The sequence below is a fragment of the Pseudorca crassidens genome, chromosome 17 (assembly GCF_039906515.1).
Source record: "Pseudorca crassidens isolate mPseCra1 chromosome 17, mPseCra1.hap1, whole genome shotgun sequence".
NCBI lineage: Eukaryota > Metazoa > Chordata > Mammalia > Artiodactyla > Delphinidae > Pseudorca > Pseudorca crassidens.
Genome location: NC_090312.1, coordinates 73,505,255 through 73,532,325, shown reverse-complemented (window position 1 = coordinate 73,532,325; position 27,071 = coordinate 73,505,255). Strand labels below are relative to the sequence as shown.

The window sequence follows — 27,071 nt, the reverse complement described above, 5'->3', positions numbered from 1 at the left end:
AGAATGTCACATGAATTATACTGACACAAAAACAGATTTCACCTCTTAGGAGAAAAGGTCAAATCTAAACAGTGGTAAGGGATGGAAGGGAGGGGCCTGCCCACACAGGATCCTAAGCAGAAACTCACAAAGAAGCCTGTTGGGATTAGGACAGATAAGAGTAACTAACTGAGGGCTTTTTCCTGCCTAGAGAGTGACTCATCCTTCAGGACCAGCCAAGGGACCTCCCCCCCCAAGTCATTAACAGCCACCCACTAAGCAGAAGCGTGCCGTGCCTTCCAGGCCCTCATGGACACATGCAGAATTTTGTCTTCAGCTGATTTTCTGCAATTCTTAATTGGTTTCAACAAAGAATCAGTAATTTTCCTATTTGGGGCTATAAAATTAGTAATTTAGAGAAAGATAATCTCAGTGTTTTCTAGGATCCAATTTATGTCTTTTCCTAAATTTTAGTAACAGGAGTAATAGATTATTTCTTTAAAGCCTGTTGAGATCAAAGAAATTTGGATTATGATTAAGGATACCCTTGCCAAAGGCAGATTTTTGTCCCGTTGTGATCTGTCTTGTAAAAAAAAAAAAAAGGTAGTAAAAATTGTTCTGTAGACTTTTTTCAATCTTATGACTGGTCAAGACTGATAAAAATAAGTAGATGAAAACAAAGATAAAACCCACTAAGTAGAGGCCTCTTATTGTTCCAATATAACAGAAAATCATTTTTGCCATAACGAAACCTGATATTTTGTAAAGAAATATCAGTTTATAAAAATTTTTAAATTTCCCAAAGAAAACTAAATAGCTTACATGTATAAGCTTGAGAAATATAAATATCTCACTGTGATAAGTACCCCCCATAGAGAAAATCTTAATTTAAACAAATTATCACAGTTGCTATAAGGAGTGTAAGCAGGACTCCAATTAATGAATTTACTAAGAGTTGTTCCCTAATAATAATTGAACTCTAGAGTCTAGAGGATTTTTTTCTAGTGGATTTTTACACATTATGTTTTCAAAAGTATATTTTAATTTCAACGGAGAAAAGATTTTAAGTAACTTTATTTTCACACACTCTGCATCAAGCTAGCATTACATTCTCTTAAAATGCAGGTTTTAATTTTAATCTAATAGGCAACAATGAAACCTGAAAAATGTATTTTAGGTAAGGCTTCAAGGGAAACGTTTATATTCACGGCTGAAAATCCAATTCACTATCAAATGACAGTATTTTTGCTCTGTTTTTGAGGCTACTCTGATGCTAATTTTTACATTTCTAGCTCCTGGACTTTCACCTTCTGGGAAAACAACAGATTATGCCTTTGAGGTAGATTTAATCATTCTTTCTTTCTTTTATGAGTGACTTGAAAGAAATACAGTCAGAGTATTTTGCTAATGCATTATTATCTCATTTGAAGTCTGTTATTAATAGATGTTCCCTAACATTATTTTATCAGCACCTATTTAGCAAAGTACTTTGTCAGGATAATGGAATATAAATCTTCTGATAACACAAGTAATGTGTAGAATACTGTTTTCTGTACAGCCATTAAAATAGAGCAAATTCCCAGTTCTACGAACTCTCCAACTTGTATGATAAATCTTCTTTAGTTTCGTAATTATAACAACCCCAAAAGAGGTGCAAGTAATCGGTTGAAGCAAGAATAACGGAACAGTTAATTCCGATGAATTTTTATCATACTGTAATTACATAATTGTTTGTATAAATCCCTGTCTCCTCCTAGTCCAGGGGTCATAAATTAAAATGTGACCAGAGGCCTGACAGTTAGTCATTCCAGGAGCAGGCTGGGGGAGGATGGTGCTGAGTTTGCTGAGAGCACAGGCCCATCTCAAGGGTGCAGCCTGCCCTCAGCCCCCTGTGATTGCAGCCACACTGGAATGCAGCCCGGTGCTGCCCGATTATTCAAGAGAGATAGAAACCCAGATGGTCACATTGCTTTTTATTTTTAATTAGATAATAAGAGTCATTATCGAAACCAAGAAAAAAAAAGAGAAGAAGAAATTTAAACATAACATCGATCAAACAAAACATGTCTTCAGGCCAAAAGCGACCCATCATGCATTGGTATAAAAGCTCTTCTCTCAGCTGTAAACTTTATGAGGCCGTGTTTCTCTTGTTCGTAGTTGTGTTACCAGAGCCTAGCACATGCCTGGAATATAGCAGACACTCAGTAGTGTTGGTTGGATGGGAGGATGGATGGATGGATGGATACACGCATGCAAGGGTGGTTGGATAGATGAATGGTTGGAGGAGTGAATGAAGGCACTAAAAATACACAAAGATAACAACGTTTACCTTGGAAAATAAGAAGATATTTGTTCATTTAAGTGTGGAGGCAAGAAGAGGCAAGCATTTCAAGTTGAGGGAACAATTGAGAGATTATGATATATTTGGGGAAAAATACATAATTCCAGTGTGACTGGAGCCAACGTTTGCTTAAAGAAGTACGATGAGTGTGAGGCCAGATGCGATGACCTAGAATGCCATGCTGGGGAATATATACTTTATTCTCTAGACAATGGGGAACCATTTCAGGGTTTTAGAAGTGAAATGACCAACTCTCTAAACACCCATCCCCTAAATCTCTTTTTATTTCCAGATGGCTGTTTCAAACATTAGATACGGAGCAGGAGTTACAAAGGAAGTGGGCATGGCAAGTATTTAAGATTTCTACAGTCTTCTACTATAAACGTTACACTGATTTGATTTTATTTAGGCTTTTTTAAAAACATTTATTTATTTATTTGGTTGCACCGGGTTACAGCATAGGGGCTCCTTAGTTGTGGCATGCAAACTCTTAGTTGCAGCACGCATGTGGGATCTAGTTCCCTGACCAGGGATCAAACCCAGGCCCCCTGCATTGGGAGTGCGGAGCCTTATCCACTGCACCACCAGGGAAGTCCCTGTATATTTTAAAACAAGTACAAATTGACAGCAGTTGAGTCTTTTGTTTTGGACTCAATGTTAAGTTTGCCAGAAGTATCTAGTGTAATCAAACCTAACTTATACATTATTTTTGTTATTGTAGGACCTACAAAACATGGGTGCTAAAAATGTTTGTTTGATGACAGACAAGAACCTCTCCCAACTCCCTCCTGTACAGACAGTGATGGATTCCTTGGTGAAGAATGGCATAAACTTTAAGGTTTATGATAATGTGAGGGTGGAACCAACCGATAGAAGGTATTCTTTGATTGTCCTTAAATTTACTTTAAGCAGAAGTCAGCACATACCAATGTTGATTGAAACTTGCCCCAGGCCTTATTTAATGGCTCGGCAATTTATTTCTGAAAAACCCGACATATGGCCTTTATTTTCCCTTCTCCAAGCTTCATGGAAGCTATTGAATTTGCCAGAAGGGGAGCTTTTGATGCCTACGTGGCCATGGGTGGCGGCTCCACCATAGACACCTGCAAAGCCGCTAATCTGTATGCATCCAGCCCTGACTCTGATTTCCTGGACTACGTCAATGCTCCCATTGGGAAGGGAAAGCCTGTGACTGTGCCTCTTAAGCCTCTGATTGCAGGTAAAGACTGTTTGTCTCTTTTATTTTGCAACTGGCAAAAGGCCTCAGGAAAGACACAAGCCAGTAATTTTTGGGTGTATGTTTTCCAAAGTTTCCTGATTTCTTCATTTCCATATAGTACCTTGTTTGGAGATTGAAACAGAGAGCCATTCATTCATGTTTAAAATTCTGATTTTCATTATTGCACAGACAGAGAAAATTTGGGTCACTAGTAGGAAAGTTTGCAGAGTTAAGCTATGAAGTCACTATGTGGAAGAGAAGGGAAGGTCATCGTCTATAGATTATTAGATCCTCCTGTGGGCAGGTTTGTCTTCTGAGCCCCTCTCGGTTTTGTCCCACTTTGCCAGCCACTGTGAAGTTTAAGGGGAACGTTCCCTTTTATTTTTCTGATGTTGACTCAACCCTTTCTTCCACCTAATGGCTCCTCAGCTGACCTGGGGCTTTGTCTCTGCCCTGGGACATGTGGCCAGCGTGGCATCGTCACTCTGGGTGACACCTGCTCTGTGGCTGCCAGGGCACAGACACGCACATCCAAATTAGAATCGCTTGTCTGTTCCACACAGACCTTGGGACGTTTCTGTCTTGTCTTCCCTCCCATTTTATGGCTGTCAGCATATCACTGTCTAAAGTCTTACATCTAAAATGTACTAGCTGGACAATATCAGGGTTTTTTTTAATTTAATTAATTTATTTTTATACTGCAGGTTCTTATTAGTTATCTATTTTATACATATTAATGTATACATGTCAATCCCAATCTCCCAATTCATCCCACCACACCCACCCCCAGGAAAATATCAGTGTAAAGTCTTGTCCTCTCTCTCCTCCCGCTCTCCTACTCCCACTGTGAACGGGCCCTGTGATGGGGCAGGAGTGAGTTGACAGCGGATGAACTGCTTTGACGTGAATGAGTGATCAGCAGGGGGCAGCATAATTGATGTCTGGCAAATGGAACCCTCTGGTGAAACTGTGTCAGCATCACACAGAGGGGTGATTAGTGAAGTTTAGAAACTTGACAGAACTACAAAACCGCAGAGTCCAGCAAAGGCAGAGTGTTACTGTTCTTGCTGCCAAGAGGGAATAAAGATGTCTTTTAGAGACGGCAAATACGAGTTTTCTTCCCAGAGATGCCGAGAGGCCTGCTTTTGAATTCCCAACTGCAGCTGCTTAAGCTCTGACGCTAGAGGAGCCCGAGGCTCCCAGAACTCCTCCCTGTTAATACAGAAACAGACATCACACATACACGTTAAACACACATGCGTGTAATACAGACATGGACATCATGCATACATATTAGGCATACATACATGTTAGTGTCAATACGGACATCAAACATACATGCTAACACAGATACAGGCATCATGCATACATATGAACTGCACGTACGTTAGGTTTACATGCATGTTAATGCAGACATAGACACCATACATGCCAAACATGCATGTGTATTGATGCAGACACTGCCATCACACACATATGTTAAACACGGATGCTGGCATGTTAATGCCAACACAGGCATCAGACCTGTTACTCACATGTTAATGTAGACACAGTCATACACATTAAGCATACATGCATGTTAATACAAATACAGACATCAGGTGAGCAAACAAGGGCAGCAAAGCTTTCTCCTCTAACCTTGCTCCTTATTTCCTAAGACTTAATTATCTCCACTGACCTTTATTTAGATGCTTTATTAAAACTGACATTTTTTTTGTTCAAGTCCCAACTACCTCAGGAACTGGGAGCGAAACTACTGGAGTTGCCATTTTTGACTATGAACGCTTGAAAGTAAAGACTGGTAAGAACTTTTGCCCATAAAAAATTTTTTTTAATTCTCTCTCTTACCTTTCAACCAACTCCACCCCCTTTTCTTTAACCCTAATATTTAAAATTCAAGGAGTTACAGAGTTAAGGAAAGGGTATGTACATAGACACATTTTCTTTCTTTTCCCACATACATATAAAAAATATGAAGCAGTCTAATAAACACGTTTTTGAGAATTACCTACAAAAGCTTATTGAAATGCCATGAATCTTAATTGGCCATTTTTCTGCCCAAGTTAGTGACTATAGATCAGTGATAAGTGGTTATTCCCTTTCTCAGACATCTTTTTTACATTCTAACTCAATTTCATTGAGGTGTAATTTTTATATAATAAAATGTATACATTTTAAGAGTCTAGTTTGATGAGTTTTGACAAATATATACCACAAGTACCCACCACCCCAGTCAAGATACAAAACATTCCCACTTCTCCAGAAAGTTCCCTCATGCTCCTTCCCAGTCAATCCCTCCAGCCCCATTCCCAAGTAACCACCATTCTGCTTTCTACCTTCTTTGTCATCTTTATCCTGTCTTCTTCTCTGACTCTCAGCTAATGTAGGGGAAATGTCCCTCACCTTGAGTCTGGTTCAATATCCTTCTTCCAGGCCTTCGTAGTGGAATAGATTGGCATTGAACTGCACATATATGGTAACTTCTCTTTTTAAATTACATTATCCTTTGACATTGTTAAAGATAATAATAACAGAAACCAACACTTAAATACTACCTTAAATTTTTTTAAAGACTTTCCCGTCGTATTATCTACTGTGATCCTTACAACAGCTCCGGGAGGGATGGAAGCCCTGTGTTATTAGAGTCTAATCTTACAGAGAACTCAGAAAGGCCCAGACACGTACCAAAGACGTGCAGCAAATCACAGAGCAAGGACCCAAACCAGTGGTTTGCTAGTAAACCAGCTCTCCAGAGTTTAATGAGTAAATAAGCCCTGAGAGCTTATTTACTTCCCTGGAGCTGGGAAGACATGGGTATAGTGGCTCGTGTAAACTGCAAGGGGCTTCGGCCGCTGAAAAACCTGGTTTCTGACCCCAAATCTCTTCCCGCTAATCCTTGCTGCCTCCCTATATGAGAATGAATCTTATCTCATATTTTAATTTTTTTTAAAGGCTAATGAGATCTGGAGACTTATGGTATATTTTTTTTAATTAATTAATTTATTTATTTATATTTGGCTGTGTTGGGTCTTCGTTTCTGTGTGAGGGCTTTCTCTAGTTGCGGCAAGCAGGGGCCACTCTTCATCACAGTGCGCAGGCCTCTCACTATCGCGGCCTCTCTTGTTGCGGAGCACAGGCTCCAGACGCGCAGGCTCAGTAGTTGTGGCTCACGGGCCCAGCTGCTTCGCGGCATGTGGGATCCTCCCAGACCAGGGCTCGAACCCGTGTCCCCTGCGTTAGCAGGCAGATTCTCAACCACTGCGCCACCAGGGAAGCCCTCATGTTTTATGTTTTTTAGGATAATTTGTTACCCTAAAGTTATTTAAATTTTTAAAAATTGTGTACGTACCTATAGCCTCTGTTGAAAATCCCTGCCTTAGGTATTGCTTCGCGAGCCATCAAACCTACACTGGGCCTGATCGATCCTCTGCACACCCTGTACATGCCTGAGCGGGTGATCGCCAACAGTGGCTTCGATGTGCTTTGGTAGGTACCCATGCCACCTGCAGGGGCTCTGCCGGTACTCGGTTGACGGACAGTATTTTACTGCTGAAAGCCCTTGTTAAGCACTCACTGATTGTGTGCCACAACAGCGCTGGCTTTGGCTGTCATTATCCCCTTTCCCGAGTGACAAAGCTAAGCTGTAAAGATGAGGTGAGGTCCTAGGTGAGCCACAAACCTGCTGTTTGGGATGGACCGGCCCAGCCACAGCTGCAGCCACGGGGGCACAGGGAGGGGAGCAGCGGCAGCTGGCAGGCAGCATCTCAGACCCACAGCACTGCCTCTGCTGCACTAACCAGGGGATGCCAGGGCTGCAGCCTCAGGCACACAGCAGGGGCGGCAGCGCCCACCGCCGGAGCTGGAAGGGCTCGCTGTCGGCACTTCACACGCATCATCACTTCACCACGGCTCTGTGCCACACAGAAAAGAAAACTGGGCTGGAGGTGTTGAGCAGCTTGCCCAGGGTCACACCATGTGCTCCCTGGGCTTCATCTGCCATGTGCTGACGGCTCCCTCATCAGTGTTTCTGCCACAGGCCTCGCTCCCGAGTTCTGGGCCCTGCATTCCAGCGGCATCACGGGGACTCACGGGTGCTCCACATTCACCTGGTCCAAAATACCCTATTCCACCCATTTGCACATGCACATTTCTTCTCATTTTAACATCTCTGAAATCAAGGCATATCTGTATATCTGTGGCATGGCAGTATGGTTTTCTTCCTCAGTGGTACTTTTTTTTTTTAATGGTGCATCTTATAAAGCATGGCATCTTGAAGTTGATGAAATCTTACAATTCTCTCAATCCCCCCACCCCTCACAGCTTCCCCTCCTGGGTCCCTGACCTTAGCGAGCAGCAGGACCCAGTATGGACTTCTCCCTCGCCACGTGCCCACACCGAGCCACAGAGCCCCTCTCTTGTCCAACTCAATCTCTCCCATCTGCTCCCGCCTCAGCTCAGGCCTGCCCCAGCTCTTGCCTGGACAGTATCCAATCTCCTTATCAGTCTCCCTGCTTCCATCCCACAGTCCTTCTGTCTGTCCTCCATACTGGCCTCAACAAGCTTCCAGAATGCAATATGACCACCGTGCATACACACTGGCATTTATACACACACACACACACACACCCCTCTACCTTACAAGTCTGTCATTGCCTTTCCACACCTACTGTCTGAAAGCCAAAGTCCCTGGAATGTCCCCAGTGCTGAGCACTTTATCTGCTTGGAGAACTCTTCTTTCACTTTCCACTGGAGCATTCTGTCATTGATGGAGCCTTTGCTGACCCTCCCCTCCCCTCCCCTCTCCTTAAGAACCACTCTGTCCTTTGCTCTTACCCACTGGGGGCCTGTGCATTGCTTCGGAGACACCGCTCTTCACACCCCAGTCTCCCTCACTGCACCGCGGGCTTGGCAAGGACAGGACCATCTCATGCGCTTCTCCATCCCTACTCCTTGGCACAGGGACCGTCACGTCATTGGTACTCAATTAACAACTGTCGAGTGAAGTTCACACAAGCAGGAGGCAGCAGAGTTAGGATTCACATCCAGGTCTACCCAAGTCCATGGTCTGCTTTTCTTACTGCATTACACTGCCCGCCAAGAGACTGGAGAAAACTGTGTCCAACTCCATCCTGGTCAATGTTGTCAGTACTCTGAAGAGTTGTCCTCTAATAACTTGGAAATAAGATTACGCTCCCTAGCTGTGAACTGCATAATAAACATATAACAGACTAAAGCAGTCACGTTTAAATGAATGACTCACAGACCCAAAGACTTTGCTGTCAGTAAAAGCGGGGAGTGGGCTCAGAAGAAAGGAGAGTGATGGCAGTGGCCCTTCCAAGGACTGACCACGGGAGAGCGCACGTGGCCCGAGGAGTCTGCCCCTGAGGCCCAGCAGCCTGTTCTGAAGATGGACACACCCTTGTATTCAACCTTAGAGGCAGTTCCCCTCGTTAGGGCTCCATGGGCTTTCTGACCAGAATTGGGCATCCACAGACTTGCCAATAGGGAGAATGGATACCTAGAAGACTCAGGTGTCTGTCCCCCTCAGCAGTTATATTTCTTGTTATAAATCAATAATCAGACTTCCAGGTTTTACACATAGTTTCTGTGAGCTCAGCTCAGTGAATCTGCCCTTAAAGACAGATCTGATCTTGTGCCCAGAATCAAGATGCACAGCAGGGCAGAGGTTTACCTCTGCACCTTGGTGGACTCATCAGCACCCCGTCCACCCCACGTGGACACCTCCTTCTTGCCTTGCCCAGATTTTCTGTTTAGAACCACAAACCCATAGCTTTTGTCCACCAACTAATTCTTTTTGAAGTTCTAATACTTTTTCAAAAGATGTTATCTGCTTCACACATGTAGAAGTAAATTCTCCATTCTAAGACTGAAAACTATAACTCATGCACAAAGTAGTTCATGTTATACTGTGTTCCCAACAAATCGTTGATCTAGCTGATTGTGTTTATTCTCATCTTCTGCAGTCGATTAGCTAGAATTCATGGCAGGCCAGTAGGTAAAGGAAGCTCTGATGCTTTATTCTTAAAACAGCCAACCCTGAATTTAGAGCATGTAAGAAGAAAGAATTAGATTTTTTGTTCAGGCCAAGAATTAATAATAATGGTGAATGATAAGTTTTACAAAGTGCTGGTACTTTACATATGTGAACTTAATTTTCACAGCAGCACCATGAAGAAAGACATACAATGATTTATCCTCATCTTAGGATCACAGGGAGGATGGTGACTCCCCTCAGGCCCACAGTGGGAAAGTCTGGTGCCAGAATTTACATCAGGGGGGCCGACCCACTGCACTGCACTCTCACAGGAGGCTAGTGTAACTATGACCCTTCTTGGATGGGTAATATGGTGTCTGATCAATGCAAGGTATAAAATGGTAAATATACTTTAGAAGGAAGTCATTTTTCAGATTCAGTGCTCTTCTTGATGACTTAAATGTTTAAAAATTCAACATCATAAAGATATACTGGCACTAGAAAGGAACCATATGTAATCTTATACATACTGGTCAAAACCACTGTAGTGCTGTTAATGTCAACTTCCCTGTGTTAATTGCTATAATAAGCAATGACTGTCGTGGACAAGAGGCTGATTAGTGACATGAGTTGTGCTTATCAGCACTACAGAGCATATCCACAGGGGAGTGAGTCCCGAGCATTCTGAGACGGTTTGGGATCTGAATGGAGGAAAGGAGGAAAAGGATGCTTTCAACTGTGTGTTTTAAATATTCCTTGTTAGTCACGCCCTGGAGTCCTACACTGCCCTCCCGTACCACATGCGGAGCCCCTGCCCTGCAAATCCCATCACTCGGCCAGCCTACCAGGGCAGCAACCCCATCAGTGACATTTGGGCAGTCCACGCGCTGAGGATCGTTGCTAAGTACCTGAAGAGGTATGTCGCCCGGAGGGGACGGAAACGGAACAGAAAAGCCGCTTTCCACCTTCCCGTGAAATGTGGCGCACCAGATCCTGACATGTCCTGAGCAAGCCCGCTCACCAAAACAATCAGTCACTGTACGTACAGAAGCACCAGAGACCAGCAACCTCTGGAGGGAGCCCCATGAGGACAGATGAAAACTGGATCCTTTGATCTGAAAAGGCAAAGATCATGAGGGGACAACATAGGAGCCCCTAATTTATGAAGGATGCAGGTAGAAGGTTTATCAAAGCCTCAAAACCAAACCGGGGGGAAGGGAGATGTCCTTTGAGGTCTGGCTACCAAGGGCAGAAATGAGAACCACAGATGAGACAGGTGTTGGCCCTGCCCCACCAGGCCCTGTCCAGAGGCACACGGGGTGGACCCATGAGCAAACGCACATGAACTCAATTTAAGAAATAAATGTGTAGAGATGTCTGTCCTGGGAGATATGAAAGCCCTCCTGAAAAGATTCCTAAAAGGTTTGGAAAGATTTGTGCATGAAATAGCCATAATAGACCCTTGAGAGAGAGCACAGATATACTTAGAGATGAAAACTGATCCCTGAGACATTAAGACTCGTGCAAAGTCGAACTCCCCTTTGTATTTATACACAGCGGAGGGCAAGAACGGGCAGGTTAGGACTAGATGTGAGCGCGGTGCCTCCTCGGCCTGGAGGGGGAGGGGCCTAGGACAGCATTTTGTAGTAGAGGCAGGGGAGGGACACAGAACTGTCTCCAGCTTGGAGCCCAGCAGGGAGGATTTGTCTGGGTAGAAGCAGATGCAGATGATGGCCAGCCAGGTGTCTGACGGGGACACAAGGCTTGGCATGGCCGCTGTGGGAGGTGAGGGGGCGAAATGCACAGAAGAGAGGCTGAAGCTCCCTCACCTGCTGTCTCACCTTGTTATCTGGGAATAAGGAACGAACACTGGGTTTCGGAAAGAGACACACGTGCCTAACTATTCCAGATGAAAGGAGGAAAAGGGCTGTGGCACTTTTATTTCATAGCAAGAGCCCTTACTCCAGGCAGGATCACAAAAAACCATGCAGGAAGGGGTGCCCTTGGCTGTCTTAGGGTTCCTCCCTGGGGCAGGGTTTCCAAGCCCTGGAGCAGGAAGGCTGAGCTGCATCTGAAAGGGGCCTTTGAGAATTTGCTTTTCCAAAGTGGCACTGAGGAGGGATGGAGCAAGTGAAGGCTTGTCCTACAACAACATCCCACGTCCACAGTAATAAGTATTAAAATAACATGTGCAATTTCCACAGATACCAAAAGAGGTCTCCAGTGGGTCCGATTTGGGGTGGTATCACAGAGAGAAAGATGTCTGGGCGGCTCATTTGGCCAGTAAGTAGCCCCAGGCGACAGGGACTCACTTCAGCAAACCAGCCTGGGCCCTGGGCCTTCTGAGTATGTGTTTACTCTGAGTCCACTCACAGCCGCGATCAAGGTCATTGACAAGTGAAGAAGAAGAATGAGTCTCAGGGCGCTTTTCTTGAGCAGCTTTCATAGTCCAAGGGTCAGTGCTTTCTTCCCCTGGCACTTTTATCCCATGAGCAGCCTGACAGCATATTTATTATGCCTTTGCTCAAACTGTTGATGAGAAAATATGTTTCCCTTTGGTTTTCGTCTAGAAGACAAGGTGTCCTTTGAATAACTTGCCTAATTTTTCTTCCTATCGGGTAGCATTTCTTTTTTTTTCCAGATCTTTCCCTAAGGCGGCTCTTTATTCACTAGGAAATGCCAATGTAGATGTGTTATTGTTAGGTATTGATGTCATCCACAGGGCTGTCAGAAATCCTGACGATCTTGAAGCAAGGTCTAATATGCACTTGGCAAGTGCTTTTGCTGGCATTGGCTTTGGAAATGCTGGTGTTCATCTGTGGTGAGCAAATTTGAGATTTTATTTCTTCACCTAAAGCTATTGCCCTTAAATTTTTTAAATGTTTATAATTTAGGACATGTGGTCAGATTTTAAATATGTTATAGAAAGAAGATATTTAACTTTGTGTCCCATAATATTTTCTTAATTCAAATGCAGTTTATCGGGTCATAGATTTTTTTTCTTTTTGGTAACAGCTTTTTTGAGCTATTAATTATTCACATACTATGTAATTCACCCATTTAAAACTTTCAGTGGTTTTTAGTCTATTCACAAAGTTGTGCTACCATTACCACAATAAATTTAGAACATTTTATCACCTTGAAAAGAAATCCTGTACCCCTTAGCTGTCGCCCACCAATCCTCCTATACCCCCAGGTCTTAAACAACTACTAATCTACTTTCTGTCTCTATGGATTTGCAAATTCCAGACATTTCATATAAATGGAATCATATAATATGTGATCTTTTGTGCCTGGCTTCTTTCACTTAGCATCATGTTTCCATGGTTCATCCCATGCACATATTAGTACTTCTTTCCTTTTTACTGCCAAGCAATTTTCCATTGCACCGAAATACCACATTTTATTTATTCATTCATCACATGATGGACATTTGTGTTGTGTCCACTTTTTTGGCTACTATGAATATTGCTGCTTGAATAGTCATGTACAAGTTTACCTGGTGGACATATGTTTTTATTTCTCTTGAGTATATACCTAGGAGTGGAATTGCTGGGTCATATGGTAACTCTGTTTAAATTCTGAGGCACTGCCAGGCTGTTTTCCACAGTGGCTGCACCATTTTACATTCCCACCAACAGCGGATGAGGGTTCTGATTTGTCCACATCTTCATCATGTGTCATGGGTTTTTAAAACGTCAAACACAGGATTTTTTTTCTCCTAATCTCTCTCAAAAAGAAGGGGATTAGAATATTTGTCAATAGCCAGAATTAGTCTTTTGATCAGAACTTTATTGGTATGTTGCCTTAAACTTGAAAACCAGTGAACACGGAGAATTAAGAATTGGCCTTTGCTAGGGGAGCGCAATGAAATGTTCACCCTCAAACTCTGCTGCTGAGGGGAGCATAGATGGGTACCACCTTTCTAAGAAGCAGCTGAACAAAATCTGCCCAGAGCTTGGAAAATGTTTATACCCTTTGCCCCACTGATGTTACTTGTAGAAATGTAGCCTAAAGAAATAATCATGGTATGGTCAAAGAATATCCTTATAAGGATATTCACCTAAAAGTTATTTATAACTGAAACTTTTAGGAACAACCTAAATTCCCAACAGTTTGGGAATGGTTAACTGAAGTTTAGTACTCAAAGAATAAAATAGCTATTAAAATAATAATTTAGAAGAATAGAAAATGATATGGGAAAATGTTTATAAAGAATATTAAGTAACAAAAGCAACGTCAAAAACAGTGCACAATACGATCATAAACATATGCGTAAGAAGACTAGAAGGAAATATTCTATAATGGCTATCTTGAGGAAATAGGATTATGGATCATTTTTCTTTTTTACAAAGAATATATATAACTGTTAAAATAAAAGAAATCAAACTAAAATATTGGCTATTGTTAAAAAGGTACTTTGAAAGCTACATGAACCCTTTCACATCACGGAAGCATGCTAAGCGATATTTTTCCGAATACTATGAAGCCCGAAAACAGTAAAGCACGTCCCTAAGTATCCAACAACTCAGAGAACCGATAGCTTCTGATCTGCCTCATGAGAGATGACAGGCATGGGGCACCATTTTTTGGATAATCATACAATTCACCAAAATACTTCATCTGTCTATGAAATGTAAATCTTTTAGCAAATAAAAACAAAGTCATCCAATAACCCACATTAATAGACTTACAGACCATTTTACTATTGTAAAACATTTCATTTTCAATATATTAACTGTAAATATATTAACTTGTCACAACGTGTATCTTCTGGGTCATCTAGTAAATTATCATATTGTCCTATTTGTTCACTAACAATTCGAGAGGATAAAGAGTTTTCCCATTAAAACCAACCAAAAAATCCCCACAAATAAAAACGAAAATGCCTTTTCTGGATAGCCTTTCAGGCTGAAACAATCACGTATGATTCAACTCCCATTAGTACGTAGCATTTAAAAGAAGGTATCAATCATTGGCAAGACAGATCACTGGCGGAACAAGCTTGCATGTCTAGTGCAGTACATCTTGGCTCATAAAATTCCCACCCACATCTTCAGTTTGTGAAGGAACACACTGCCAAGGCAGTGCAGAGCAAGCTAGAAAATGCATACCCTGAAGATATTAAAGAAACTTCAAAGTGAATTCTTGATTTCTTCAAGATCATAAGCTTAACCAATGTGCTTGGCCAGCAACTTAAGCATCAATACTTTTTAACGGCATACAATTCTGTGAGCATTTGAATTTTAACATTTCAGAAGTTTTGTGAATGAAAGCACCAAATATCAACTGCATAATAATGTATCCCCATAGGAATCAAAGAAAACAGAATGTCTAACTTTGTGGGTTAATAATATTGTCAAGAGACTGTGAAGGGCTCTCCCATAGAGTATTGTTAACTTGAATTTCTGATATCTGTATGTCAACATATGGACTTTCTTTCTTTTCTAGCCATGGAATGTCTTACCCAATTTCAGGCTTAGTGAAGACATATAAAGCAAAGGATTATAATGTGGATCACCCACTGGTGGTAAAATCATAATCAATCCTTTAATTTCGTCTTAGACTCCTCTCAATTGCCATAAACGTATTTGTCAATTCTTGATTGCTTGGAGTACAAGGTAAAGTAATTTAATATCTAGAATACGCATGTTGAAGACTGGCTCTGCCACGTTGGTCACCATGTTTCCTTTCTCCCCAGCCCCATGGCCTTTCTGTGGTACTCACCTCCCCAGCAGTGTTCACTTTCACGGCACAGATGTCTCCCGAGCACCACCTGGAGATGGCAGAAATATTGGGTATGAACCGTGAATCATAAATCTGTGACCCACATATGTGGAGCATTTCCTAGGATGCTTCTGAAGATAAACCGTAAAGAATAATACCAAAAAATACTGCTTGGGATAATTTAATAATAAAATGTCAGGGACCTGCTCAAATTCCTATCTAGCACTAAAATTCTGTAATTTTGTGTTTCTAAGAGTCTATCAGCAATGAAATGGAACAAAGTACTGCTTACATTAAGTTTACAGTAATAATATTTCCACTGTTTTCGTCCCCCAGGAAAGTGAAACTGTTTATATACTCTTCATGTTATATATGGTTTTTGTTTTGTTTAATAGGAACTAAAAATGAATCTAAATCAGGAAGTAACAGTAAGTTCCCAGTTATAGAGAACCTAAACAACTAGAAACTTTATAAAAAGTTCCCCAAAGGAGAATTTGTTTGCTTTTTTTTAGGATAATGTCTATAATAATATACTCACAGTGCCTTTTAAATCTTACAAGAAATACAGTTACATTTAGGGTCGCTTTAGTGTTAAGTAAAATATTGGTATTTTTCTAATACAAGAATTCTTTTAAGGAAACTTAAGTATTCAATTAACTTTTAAAACATCTCTTCCCCTACTTGTTTTAGAAAGGGAAAAGCTAAAAAGAAAACTGCATTATGCTCCTCTAGCTCGAGCCGTTGGAGAGAGTAGTTCCAAGAAGGTAGGAATGACACAGATATCCTTCCGAATGTGTTGCTTCACCTCCACCTCCCACTGCTAGGTTTCCCGGCATGTACGGCCAGAAACATGGTGCCTACTTTTCCAAGGATCTTGTATCCCTTTTCCCTTTTGGACTGGGGATATTGTTCAGCTCTACGTTGGGACTCAGACCCTTTGTAAATACGTAAACAGGCAGGAGCCCAAATAGTAGGCTAGATGTATGGTAAATGGGAAAACTTTAGAGAGCCTAAACCTAACATTCCAGGCCACCAACAAAACTACTGAGAAAGCAAGGCCTCTATTAGACAAAACTCAGGCCAGAGGAACTACCGGTACTTTCCTCTTGCATAGGAATCTTTGGTTAATATTATTCCATATTTAGCCATTAAATATTTTTGTTGTTTTAATTTTTACTGAAGTATAGTTGATTTACAATGTTGTGTTAGTTTCAGGTGTACAACAAAGTGAATCAGTTATACATATACATATATCCACTCTTTTTTAGATTCTTTTCTTATTTAGGTCATTACAGAGTATTGAGTAGAGCTCCCTGTGTTATATAGTAGGTCCTTATTAGTTATCCATTTTATATATAGTAGTGTGTATATGTCAGTCCCAATCTCCCAATTTATCCCTCCCCCCACTTCCCACTTGGTAACCATAAGTTTGTTTTCTACATCTGTAACTCTATTTCTGTTTTGTAGTTCATTTGTGCCCTTTTTTTATATTCCACATATAAATGATATCATATGATATTTGTCTTTCTCTATCTGACTTACTTCACTCAGTATGACAATCTCTAGGTCCATCCAAGTTGTTGTAAATGGCATTAAATATTTTGATTCCCTATGTAATCTTAGATTGTCTTAGCTTTATACCAATGTATTCTCTTTCCTACCTTCTCTTTTTTTCTAAAACACTTCATAGGAAAACCTGGAGCTTTGGATGGCAGCAATCCCGGGAACATAAGAACCTCATAAACCCCGTATCATGTGTCACCCTCCATTTAATCCATATTTGAGCTGCCGCTGTGTAATACAGACTGGCCTTGTCGGGCAAGTTTTACCTTCCATCCAGCTGCTCTCCCAACTAGCTCTGTATCTGGTTCTATTTATACCTTTTCCTGGATAACATAAACAGGTCTCTGTCAGAGAACAGAAAGGCTAAAACTGATTTAATAAGATACTTCAGTATGGAGTGAACCATGCCTTCTAGTCTCTTTTTGACCTATACAGAGAAAGTGGACTTGGACTACAGCATGAGGCATTTTGGATAATAAATAAATAATGCTACCTTCTGATTGCGGCACGTCCCTTCTGATTGCGGCGATGAATGTGTCCAACCAGGATAGATGGGGGCGTGGGGCGTGAGTGCTAAGGGTCTAGGATTGATTCCCTTCATCTGGGAACTTTCACTGCCACCCTACCTGAGGGCAGAACCCCCTGGCTCTTCCAGATTGACATCTCTATGCTTTTGTGTATTAATTAGTAATTATGTCCAAATTCTGCCCTTACGAATCTCCAATCCCTGGCAACCTTCTTCCTCATTCACCGATATCATTATTATCTACATGTTAAATACTGCTTTCTAAGAGTCTCCTTATTCTTAATTCTGCCTGACAGGTTGTATAATATATATTTAGAGGGACCTGCCCTTTGGCAACAGAGTCCAAAAAAGTTTTCTAGCTAGAGAGAGGAAATATACTCCTTCCCTGGCCACACCTAATCCATTTTTGTCATTTTCCTCCTTTTTGGCAGTTAATGTTGGAGTTTTTTGAACTTCTGTAGATCCTTGACTCACAAGGTGTTTGCAAAGGGTTTTCCTTCTCCTCCTAAGCTGTCGCCTTGAGAAAGGACATTGAATGTGTAGACCTCTAGATGTCAGCAAATTCCAAGCCTTGAAAGTTACATAAGCTGTGTTTTCTCCTACAGATGCTCATTCCTCCTCATCCAAACACCAGCCTTCTTTCTTGGTCTCCTTCCTGTGCCTCTTTTCTGGGCCGTTTCTCTTCTTCCCACCACACAGAGGGCGAGCAGCCCACTGGAAATGTGAGAGCCAAGTTAGCGCCCCCTCCTCCCCGCTCCCCGACTTCTCTATGGAGGCTCTGGGGGCTCCCAGGATGGCCTGTCTTCTGCGGGGCTGACAGCTGAGCCGGCCTCCCGGCTGGGGGCACAGCGGTGCCCTTGTCCTCAGTGTGAGGGGCCGGCAGCAGGTTATGTATTCAGCTATCCTGTGACTGAATCACACCCAGGGCCAGCTTCCTCCCCTCTACAGTCAGTGCTTTGTGTCTTCCAGGAGCCGACACCCGCACTGCCAGGATCCCAGATGCTGGGCCTGTTTTGGCAGACACGCTGCGGAAATTCTTATTCGATCTGGATGTGGATGATGGCCTAGCTGCCATTGGCTACTCCAAGGCCGACATCCCCGCATTAGTGAAAGGAACACTGCCCCAGGTAAGAGACGCAGCCCATCCGCACTGCCTTCTAAGAAGCACCAGGCTCCAGGGGAGACACGGTCCATTTGGGGCATCTTAGGGAAGAAGATGACAACCCAGGTCTCTCCCCACCAGGCAGCAGCTCTCCCCTTCCCCAGGGGGAAGGGGCCAAGGCTCCCTCGCCTTTATATTCTTCCATTAAACTGTGGCTTACGTGAAGCTTTGACGATGTAATGAAAGGATCCTTTATAAAAATTTAAGGCAAAAACAACCAAGTTTATCTTGAGTATAGCAGGATTTCCCTTTTCTCCATTTCTGCTCTTTTAAGAGTCCCCTATAAAACTATGTGAAGCTATTCCAAAAGGGCCACTAATATTATTTTCCATTATAAAGAGTTACAAATTCTACTATTTTGTGAAGAATAGACATGGCTTTTAAATTAAGATGATTACAAAATCACTTTTTAAACATATTTGGGAGATTATATATTTTATACATATATATATGTATACTTATTTGTGTCACTTTGAGTCTTATTTCATTTATTTATATGCTCCTAAAGAATTTAAACTAAAAAAAAAAGAATTTAAAATGAGCAGCTATCATTTATATGGTAGAATTATAATAGATGTAAAGTTTCCCCTCTCAAGGTTCTCATGAAAAGAGTTTATCCCCCATTGGACCTCTCTTCCATTTAGGATCAGATACCCTTGTGTTATAGCACCAGAGCCTAACAGGCCAAGACCCTGTTTGTTGTAATTCACCATAAAACAGAGAGCTCAGAGCCAGGAGATGACACCATGCTCACCAGGCCCAGAGCACTCACTAAGTCCTCCTGTCCAAAATGCGAAAGGCGCGCTTCCCTGGTGGCGCAGTGGTTGGGAGTCCGCCTGCCGATGCAGGGGACACGGGTTCGTGCCCTGGTCCGGGAGGATCCCGCGTGCCACATAGCGGCTGGGCCCGTGGGCCATGGCCGCTGGGCCTGCGCGTCCGGAGCCTGTGCTCCGTAGCAGGAGAGGCCACAACAGTGAGAGGCCCATGTACCGCAAAAAAAAAAAAAAGCGAAAGGCAAGGGTCACTTAAACACCATGAGGATATTCGGAAAAGACAAAAATTCTAATTTGAAAAGATACGTGCAATGCTCATAGCAGCATTATTCACAATAGCCAAGACATGGAAGCAACCCAAGTGCCCATCAACAGATGATTGGCTTAAGAAGATGTGGTATATATACAATAGAATATTACTCAGCCATAAAAAAGAATGAAATATTGTATTTGCAGCAATGTGGATGAACCTAGAGAATATCATACTAAGTGAAGTAAGACAAAGAAAGACAGATATATGATATCACTTATATGTGGAATCTAGAAAACATTACAAATGAGTCTATATACAAAACAGAAAGAGACTCAGACATAGAAAACAAACTTATGGTTACCAAAGGGGAAAGGGAGAGGGGGAGGGATAAATTAGGAGTTTGGGATTAAGAGATACTAACTACTCTATATAAAACAGATAAGCAACAGGGATTTACTGTATAGCACAGGAAACTATATTCAATATCTTGTAATAACCTATAATGGAAAATTATCTGAAAAAAGTACATATATATAACTGAATCACTGCTATACACCTGAAACTAACACAATATTGTAAATCAACTATACTTTTTAAAAATTTATTTATTTGGCTGCGTTGGGTCTTTGTTGCTGCGCGTGGGCTTTCTCTAGTTGCGGCAAGTGGGGGCTACTCTTCATTGCAGTGCGCGGGCTTCTCATTGTGGTGGCCTCTCTTGTTGCAGAGCACGGGCTCTAGAGCGCAGGCGCAGTAGTTGTGGTGCATGGGCTCAGTAGTTGTGGGGCACGGGCTTAGTTGCTCCACGGCACGTGGGATCTTCCCGGACCAGGACTCGAACCCGTGTGCCCTGCACTGGCAGGCAGATTCTTAACCACTACTCCACCAGGGAAGCCCTATACTTCTATTTAAAAAACAACAACAACAAACAAACGCTATGAGGATAAGGCAGTTCTCCCCAAAATTAAGGCATTCATGTATCTATCCCTGACGTTGGAACAGAGTTAACAGCTAGAATATCCACTCACACAGCATCCTGCTTACCACAAGTGGCAGTGCTTTTCCCTCAGCCCACTTCAGTTAAGCAAAGGCCTCAAACTGGCTTCTTCCCTACTTAGCAAGTACTTAGAATGTTGAAAACCTCACCACTCACATAAGATAATATTTGTGTGGATTGGATTCACAGACTTATCTGTCCCTAGGAGCAAGGTAAATAATAGCAATGAACAAAGTAATTTAAGGCACTAGGGAATGGTGGGGACTTTGGTGAACTGGAAAGCACATGACCCATCTCATTGGGTGAGCAGCTTTTCAGCTACAATTTATTATCACCAAGCATAAATTCAGTTCCCAGTGTTGGTAGAACTTGGATTTTTAAGAAAAATCAGCAGTTGGGATGTTTGTGTTGAATTCCTTGATTTCCCAATGTACAAACAAAACATGGCCCATGGGCCACGAGTTTCCCTGATTTAGGGTCAGGCCCAGTGGGCTCAGTTGCATCCAAAAATATAAATGAATGAGAAAAAGAGGAGTCTCACAGTATAGCAGAGACACCAGTTCTAACCCACAGTCCTAACCTGTAAGTCGAAGGGACTAAATAAAAACTATGGCCATCACAATCATTTTTTCAAAACCTATTAAAGTTCCATGAAGGTAGGAGCCTGTCTGTTTTGCTCATCTATCTTCTATAGCACCTAACCCGGGCTAGTGAACATTTAAAGGAGCACATTCCTGCAACCCTCTCCTCTTAAATCTTCTGTCCTTGTTTTTGAGCAATTTCCTTAGACTTAATAGGACTCAGCCAATGAAAAGGAGCCATGAAAGCCTGTCCAGAAATACCAGAGGCCGAGCGGCCACCACGATTTTGATGTAGCCTCTGGCTCTTAGAGCATGGTCCCAGCAAGAGTGTCCGCTCTTCAGGGGGTCCTCTGAAAGGTTCTGCTTGTGTATCCCAGGAAAATGTTCAGGCAGATGTGTTTATCAGCCTCCAAGAATGGTATTCATGAGTTTCAGATCAAACTGGATGATATTCTTGGCCATTTAATTGCTGTGGCAATGCATCTTCCAGCCATCAGCACACACTGGCAGGTGTGGACGGTTTTAATTCTACTGTACCCAGGCTTCCACTTTCAAAAGCTGCTCCAAACAGCAACAGATCCAGACTAACACTTGAGACCATCCTCTAAAATAGCAAGTTAATTAGGTATCATTCTGAATGCCTCAGTGCACATGTCATACTGGGAAATCACAGATAGCAGAACCTTAATTAGACAAAACTAATTTCTTAGTTTCACAAAGGATGCAAGGTAAATTGAATCTTTCTAATACAAGTCATGTCTATAAAGTAGGAAACCAGGATTTCCTCAAGCTATGTTCATAAAGCAGCCCCAAGGTGGATGCTGCCTTTTTTTCCTTTGATCATGTTTTCACGATTAGGAGAAACACAGTTAATTTTAATTCACTGGCACTAGTTCAGTTTTGAAGTCAATATGACAGATTTATATGCAGGTATGGGGAAGGGGGGAATATTCATAGGACTTTAGAAGGCATATTGGAAATAAGCTTGTCTGTTTTGCAGTTGAACTACTGTTGGGTTTTTGTTTCATTTTTTTTTAGTGAACATTTTACAGGAATGCTATGGCAACTTCAGAATTTCACACATGCAGCAGACAAATCTTCACTTATTAGTATTACAGGATTTAAGGTGGTGAGAGGGATAGACTCTTCCTGCAAAGAACATCACCAGAAAGGATATTTCATGCAGTCAACATCTGATAAAGCTTCTTTTATGTTCAGCAAAGAGGGATCGGTTTTCTCTGGAACAACCAGGCCAGTATTCTTAACCAAACACCACAGCCCATACTGGTGGCAGCAAATAGCGGCCCTGTGTACAGAGGTTTCCAACTGCCATAGCCGGGCTGCTCGGGGAGCAGGCACGAATAAATTAATCTTCCAAGCTGGATTTCTGAAACCTCTGGAAAGAAACATTTACATTTCCCATCAAAACATTTCATTACTGAGGAGAGCTGTCTACCGAAATGAGCACTTCCACTCCCTGGCAGACAGGCCTGCTAAAATGTTATTTTATGAATGTGCTAAAAGTAGTAGTCTGAATTTATTTCACTGCCCATGTTAATCAGTTGTCCTTCGGTCTTACGTGTCTATAAATAATAGCAGTGCGGAACACATCTGAATCCTGAGAGGCTGGCTTTTATATGGCACAAGTGATACGTGCAAGTATATATCACAAACTTTACGTCCTTGCCCCTGTTGAACCAATCGTTGGGGGGTTAGAAATGTGAAAGAGAAACTCAGCTCAGCTTGGCCTGAGCTGAGAGTCCTGGACTACTTCATGCAAGATGAACGGGGTTGTTTTAAGGGTGCTTGAGCTCATCAGATAAGACGCTCTGCCATTATCAACAGAATAATGTGGCAACTTGGGCCATAGCAAATACCGAACTTCCGTTCTGCACCCTGCCACAAACGTGCGCATAAGTCACCGTGAACAAGTCTCTGCCTTGCTATGGATTTTCAGAATTCTTTAGGGTCTGTGCTGGGATATGAAGCTTTACCTTGGCTTCACCCATCCTCTTCAGCATTGCCCCCCATCCTTCTCCCATCTGTCCATCCATTCTTTTTTTTTAAATTGTGGTAAAACATACCTGACATAAAATTTACTATTTTAATCATTTTTAAGTGTACAACTCAGTGCCATTAAGTACATTTTACAGGGTTGTGCAACCATAATCACTATTCATTTTCAGAACTTTTAAATCATCCCCAAAAGAAGCCCTGCTCTATTGCTAAATGGTAAACAGCAACTCCCCACTCTCCTCTTCCCCCAGCCTCTGGTAACCTCTGTTCTACTTTCTATCACTGTGACTTCGCCTCTTCTAGGTACTTCATGTAAGTGGAATCATACAATATTTGTCCTTTTGTGTCTTCACTTAGCATAATGTCCTAAATGTGTCAGAATTTCATTCCTTATTATGGCTGAATAACATTGCATTGTATGGAAAGGCCACATTTTGTTCATCCATTCATCTGCAGATGGACACTTGGGTTGGTTCCACCCTTTGGCTATTGTGAATAGTGCTGCTGTGAACATTAATGAACAAGTATCTGTTTTAGTCCTTGCTTTCATTTCATTGGGGTATATACCTAAGGAATAGAATTGTTGGATCACAGGGTAGTTCTGTGTTTAACTTTTTGATAAACTATCAAACTATTCTCCATAGTGGCTGCATCATTTTACATTCCCACCAACAATGCACGAGGGTTCCAATTTCTCCACATCTTCACCAACACTTGTTATTTTCCATTTTTTGGACAGCCATTCTAATAGGTATGCAGTGGTAACTTGTGGTTTTAACTTGCATTTTCTTAATAACTAATGACATTGAGCATCTTTTCACATGCTTATTAGCTATTTATGTATCTTTTTTGAAGAAACATCTATTCACGTCCTTTGCCTATTTTTGAGTTGAGTTGCTTGGGGATTTTTGTTATTTAGTTGTAGCAATTATATGTATATTTTGGATATTAATCCCTTATCAGATATATGATTTGCAAATATTTTCTCCCATTCTGAGTTGTCTTTTCACTCTCTTAGTAGTGAAAAGACAACTTTTCACTACTATTCCTTGATGCATAAAAGTTTTTAATTTTGAGGTAGTCCAGTTTATCTATTTTTTCTTTTGTTGCCTGTGTTATGGTGTCATATCCAAGAAATCATTGCCAAACCCAAAGTCATGAATATTTCCCCATTTTCTTCTAAGAGTTTTAAGGTTTTAGCTCTTACATTTAGGTGCGTTTAAAGTTAATTTTTGTATACATCCTTCCTTCTTTTTATTCTTCCTTTTACCTGACAAATACTTATTGATGTCTTACTATATACCATGAATTGTATGTGATACAGTTTAGAAAATAAAGTCCCTTCCCTCCCTTGTGGAGCTTACGTTCTAGTGAGGAAGACAGACAATGGTCATCTAATCAACTCTACAAATAAGACACAAATGAAATCATTTCAGATAATGATTAGTGGTCTGAAGGAAACCTGGGTAATGGGATAGTGATTTCACATGGGACAGTGTGGTGGGAACTCCAGCGAGTGTGGTCAGAGAAGGCCTCTGATTGGAGGTGGAGTCAGCCAGGTGAAGATCTGGGAGAAGCATTCCAAGCAGAGCGTAAAGGCCCTGAGATAGGGTGAAGATTCACATTTTCATGGGACTGAAGGGGGACCAGGGGTCTAAGTGAGATGAGCGGGTGGGAGAAGAGTCAGAGCTGGGGTTAGAGGACATGGTTTTGTTCTAATTGCAGTGGGACGTCATCAGAGGGTGTTAAGCAAGGGAATGGTGTGATCAAACTTGCAATGCGGAAAAATCACTCTGGCTGCTATGGGGAGAACGATGGGGGAGTCAGAGTCCTATCTCGTATGTGTGAACCTTGAGATGCCAATATCCCCCCTCCCATCATCTTTATTAATCCAACCAGTAACTGCTGAGCACCTGTTTGCCACGTGGGGCACTGGGCACAGCCCTGCCCCATGGAGCTTTGCTCTCCTACCAAGTGTTGTCCCACACAGGTGCTCATCACAGATAACGGACCCAGAGACCCACAAACATGCAACCAAAACACTGGCACGTTTCTTAATTTCATTTAGGCCTGGAAATTTGGGGATTAAGGAGCCACTGACGGGAGTGTCAATAGCAGTAGGAGGTGCTGGTGTCTTTGCTGACTTGACTCAATAATCGCTGGAGAAAGTAAGGAAATCACTGAATTCATTTGGGAAGGTAGAGATAAAACCTTAATTTTTTTTTTAAAAAAAAAGTCACTTGCTGCCCATAGCCTGAAAGTTAATGTCCTAGTGAAGTCCTTTGTAATATACATGAAGTCCAAGTTGCAAAATATATGGTCTTTGAAGCCAAGGATGACCCCGTTCTGTCTTCCCTGGCTGCACACGTGCCTGGGACAGTGCCCTCCACACAGGGAGAGCCTGGCAGGGGCACCAGACTGGCGTGGTTTGGCATTGTAGGAGGTGTTTTTCCTGAGGTTGGTTTGGTTCTGTACATTTGAGCAGAAGGCTATTCTCAGGACCTCAGGCAAGAGTAATGGCTTTGAAAACTTCGCAGGGAAGAGGCATCACTTGATAAACTTCTGAGCTGGGAATCAGCTAGTAAGAAGCAAACAAGAAATATGATTTTTAAAGCTATGACTATTGTCACGTTACTGTTTCTCATGACTGAGTTAATTTACATACCTCGTAGCTTTTACAAACTGTCTTTGCAAAGCCCTGAGTAATTCTTTTTGTTTACTGTTTCAGGAAAGGGTCACCAAGCTTGCACCACGCCCTCAGTCAGAAGAGGATCTGTCTGCTCTGTTTGAAGCGTCAATGAAACTGTATTAATTTTCATTTTCACTGAAAGAATTACCATTGGCCATCGTAATTCTGAAAACAGAAGTTGATCTAGCAAGAGCTTTGTCTTTTCACCTCCACAGATAACATCCCTGTTACCAGCTTGAATGTGATATAATTTTATCCTGTAGAAGATTCCCTGATGCTCCAAGTCCAGCTACTTCCATAGAACACACTGGACAAATGCCCACCATGCTGGACTCTCAGCCAGACTTTAGAGGTCCATGTTCCTGCCCCAAACCCTGCAGACTACCCCTGCTCCATGTATCAAAAGGGCAAACACTCAGTATCTACCAAAAATATTAATGTGTGTTATCCTATGCCCAGTAATCAACCCCACATCTAGAAATTTATCCTATAAAATACTACCACAAGTGTGTAAAGAAATATGGCAAGGATGTTTCTGGCAGCGCATTTTCTAACAATAAAAAATTTGAAAGAACTTAAGTATTCATTAATATATGGATAAATAAATCATAGTATATTAAATGGAATTAATGGAATGCTTTTGTGCTACTAATGAGAATAACTCTATTAGAAATACGTCCATGATAAACTAAGTGAAAAAGAGTAAGTTGAAGGACAGTTATATATTAATATGGTCTGATTTTTACTTTTTAAATTATATATAAATATATGTCTATATATATATCTCTAGAAAGAACGTTACACATCAAACTTAAAAGGGATCACTGAAGAAATGGAATTTGGAGGATAGAAGATTAAGAGAAAATGTTTACTCTATATTTTATACTTTCACTTTTTATTTTACAAACATCTGTGTTGTTTGCATTTGTTAAAATAAGCACATATTTTCTAATTCTAAAAGAGGAAGAGAAAAGAAAGAAAAATATCACTTTGCTGTTTTAGGTCAGACTCATAAAACTACTAGTAACTAATATTTAAAAGGTAAAAACAAATCCAAAGGGGTAAGATATTAGAGATGGATCCTCTGGTGAAGCAATTGTTCTTTTGAGAAAAACACAAACAACCTACATGGTAATTCCCTCTTTGGAAAATGGTTCTGGTGCTCAGAATAAATTAATTCAAAAGCAAGCCGTTTTGCGGTTTACAGACTTCAGGATGCAAGTCGAATCCTGGTAGCTGGGTCATCTGCCTCC

At 41.7% G+C, this 27,071-nt stretch overlaps 1 protein-coding gene across 22 annotated transcripts in view; it reads left to right on the top strand.

The window, feature by feature from the left end:
- Positions 1 to 26,392, top strand: part of ADHFE1 (alcohol dehydrogenase iron containing 1) — a 33,423-nt gene extending 7,031 nt beyond the window's left edge. For 2 of the 22 annotated variants that reach the window (XM_067712188.1, XM_067712194.1), the window contains 13 exons: positions 1,272 to 1,318; positions 2,613 to 2,666; positions 3,042 to 3,196; positions 3,343 to 3,539; positions 5,263 to 5,340; positions 6,920 to 7,025; positions 10,298 to 10,450; positions 12,257 to 12,355; positions 14,986 to 15,064; positions 15,236 to 15,332; positions 15,657 to 15,689; positions 15,952 to 16,025; positions 17,956 to 18,313. In XM_067712188.1, coding sequence (XP_067568289.1) covers positions 1,272 to 1,318; positions 2,613 to 2,666; positions 3,042 to 3,196; positions 3,343 to 3,539; positions 5,263 to 5,340; positions 6,920 to 7,025; positions 10,298 to 10,450; positions 12,257 to 12,355; positions 14,986 to 15,064; positions 15,236 to 15,332; positions 15,657 to 15,689; positions 15,952 to 16,025; positions 17,956 to 18,174 — 1,391 coding nt within the window. In that variant the 3' untranslated portion in view covers positions 18,175 to 18,313. The other 20 variants (XR_010936481.1, XR_010936480.1, XR_010936479.1 and 17 more) reach the window with 20 other exon arrangements.
- Positions 26,393 to 27,071: the final 679 nt, after the last annotated feature.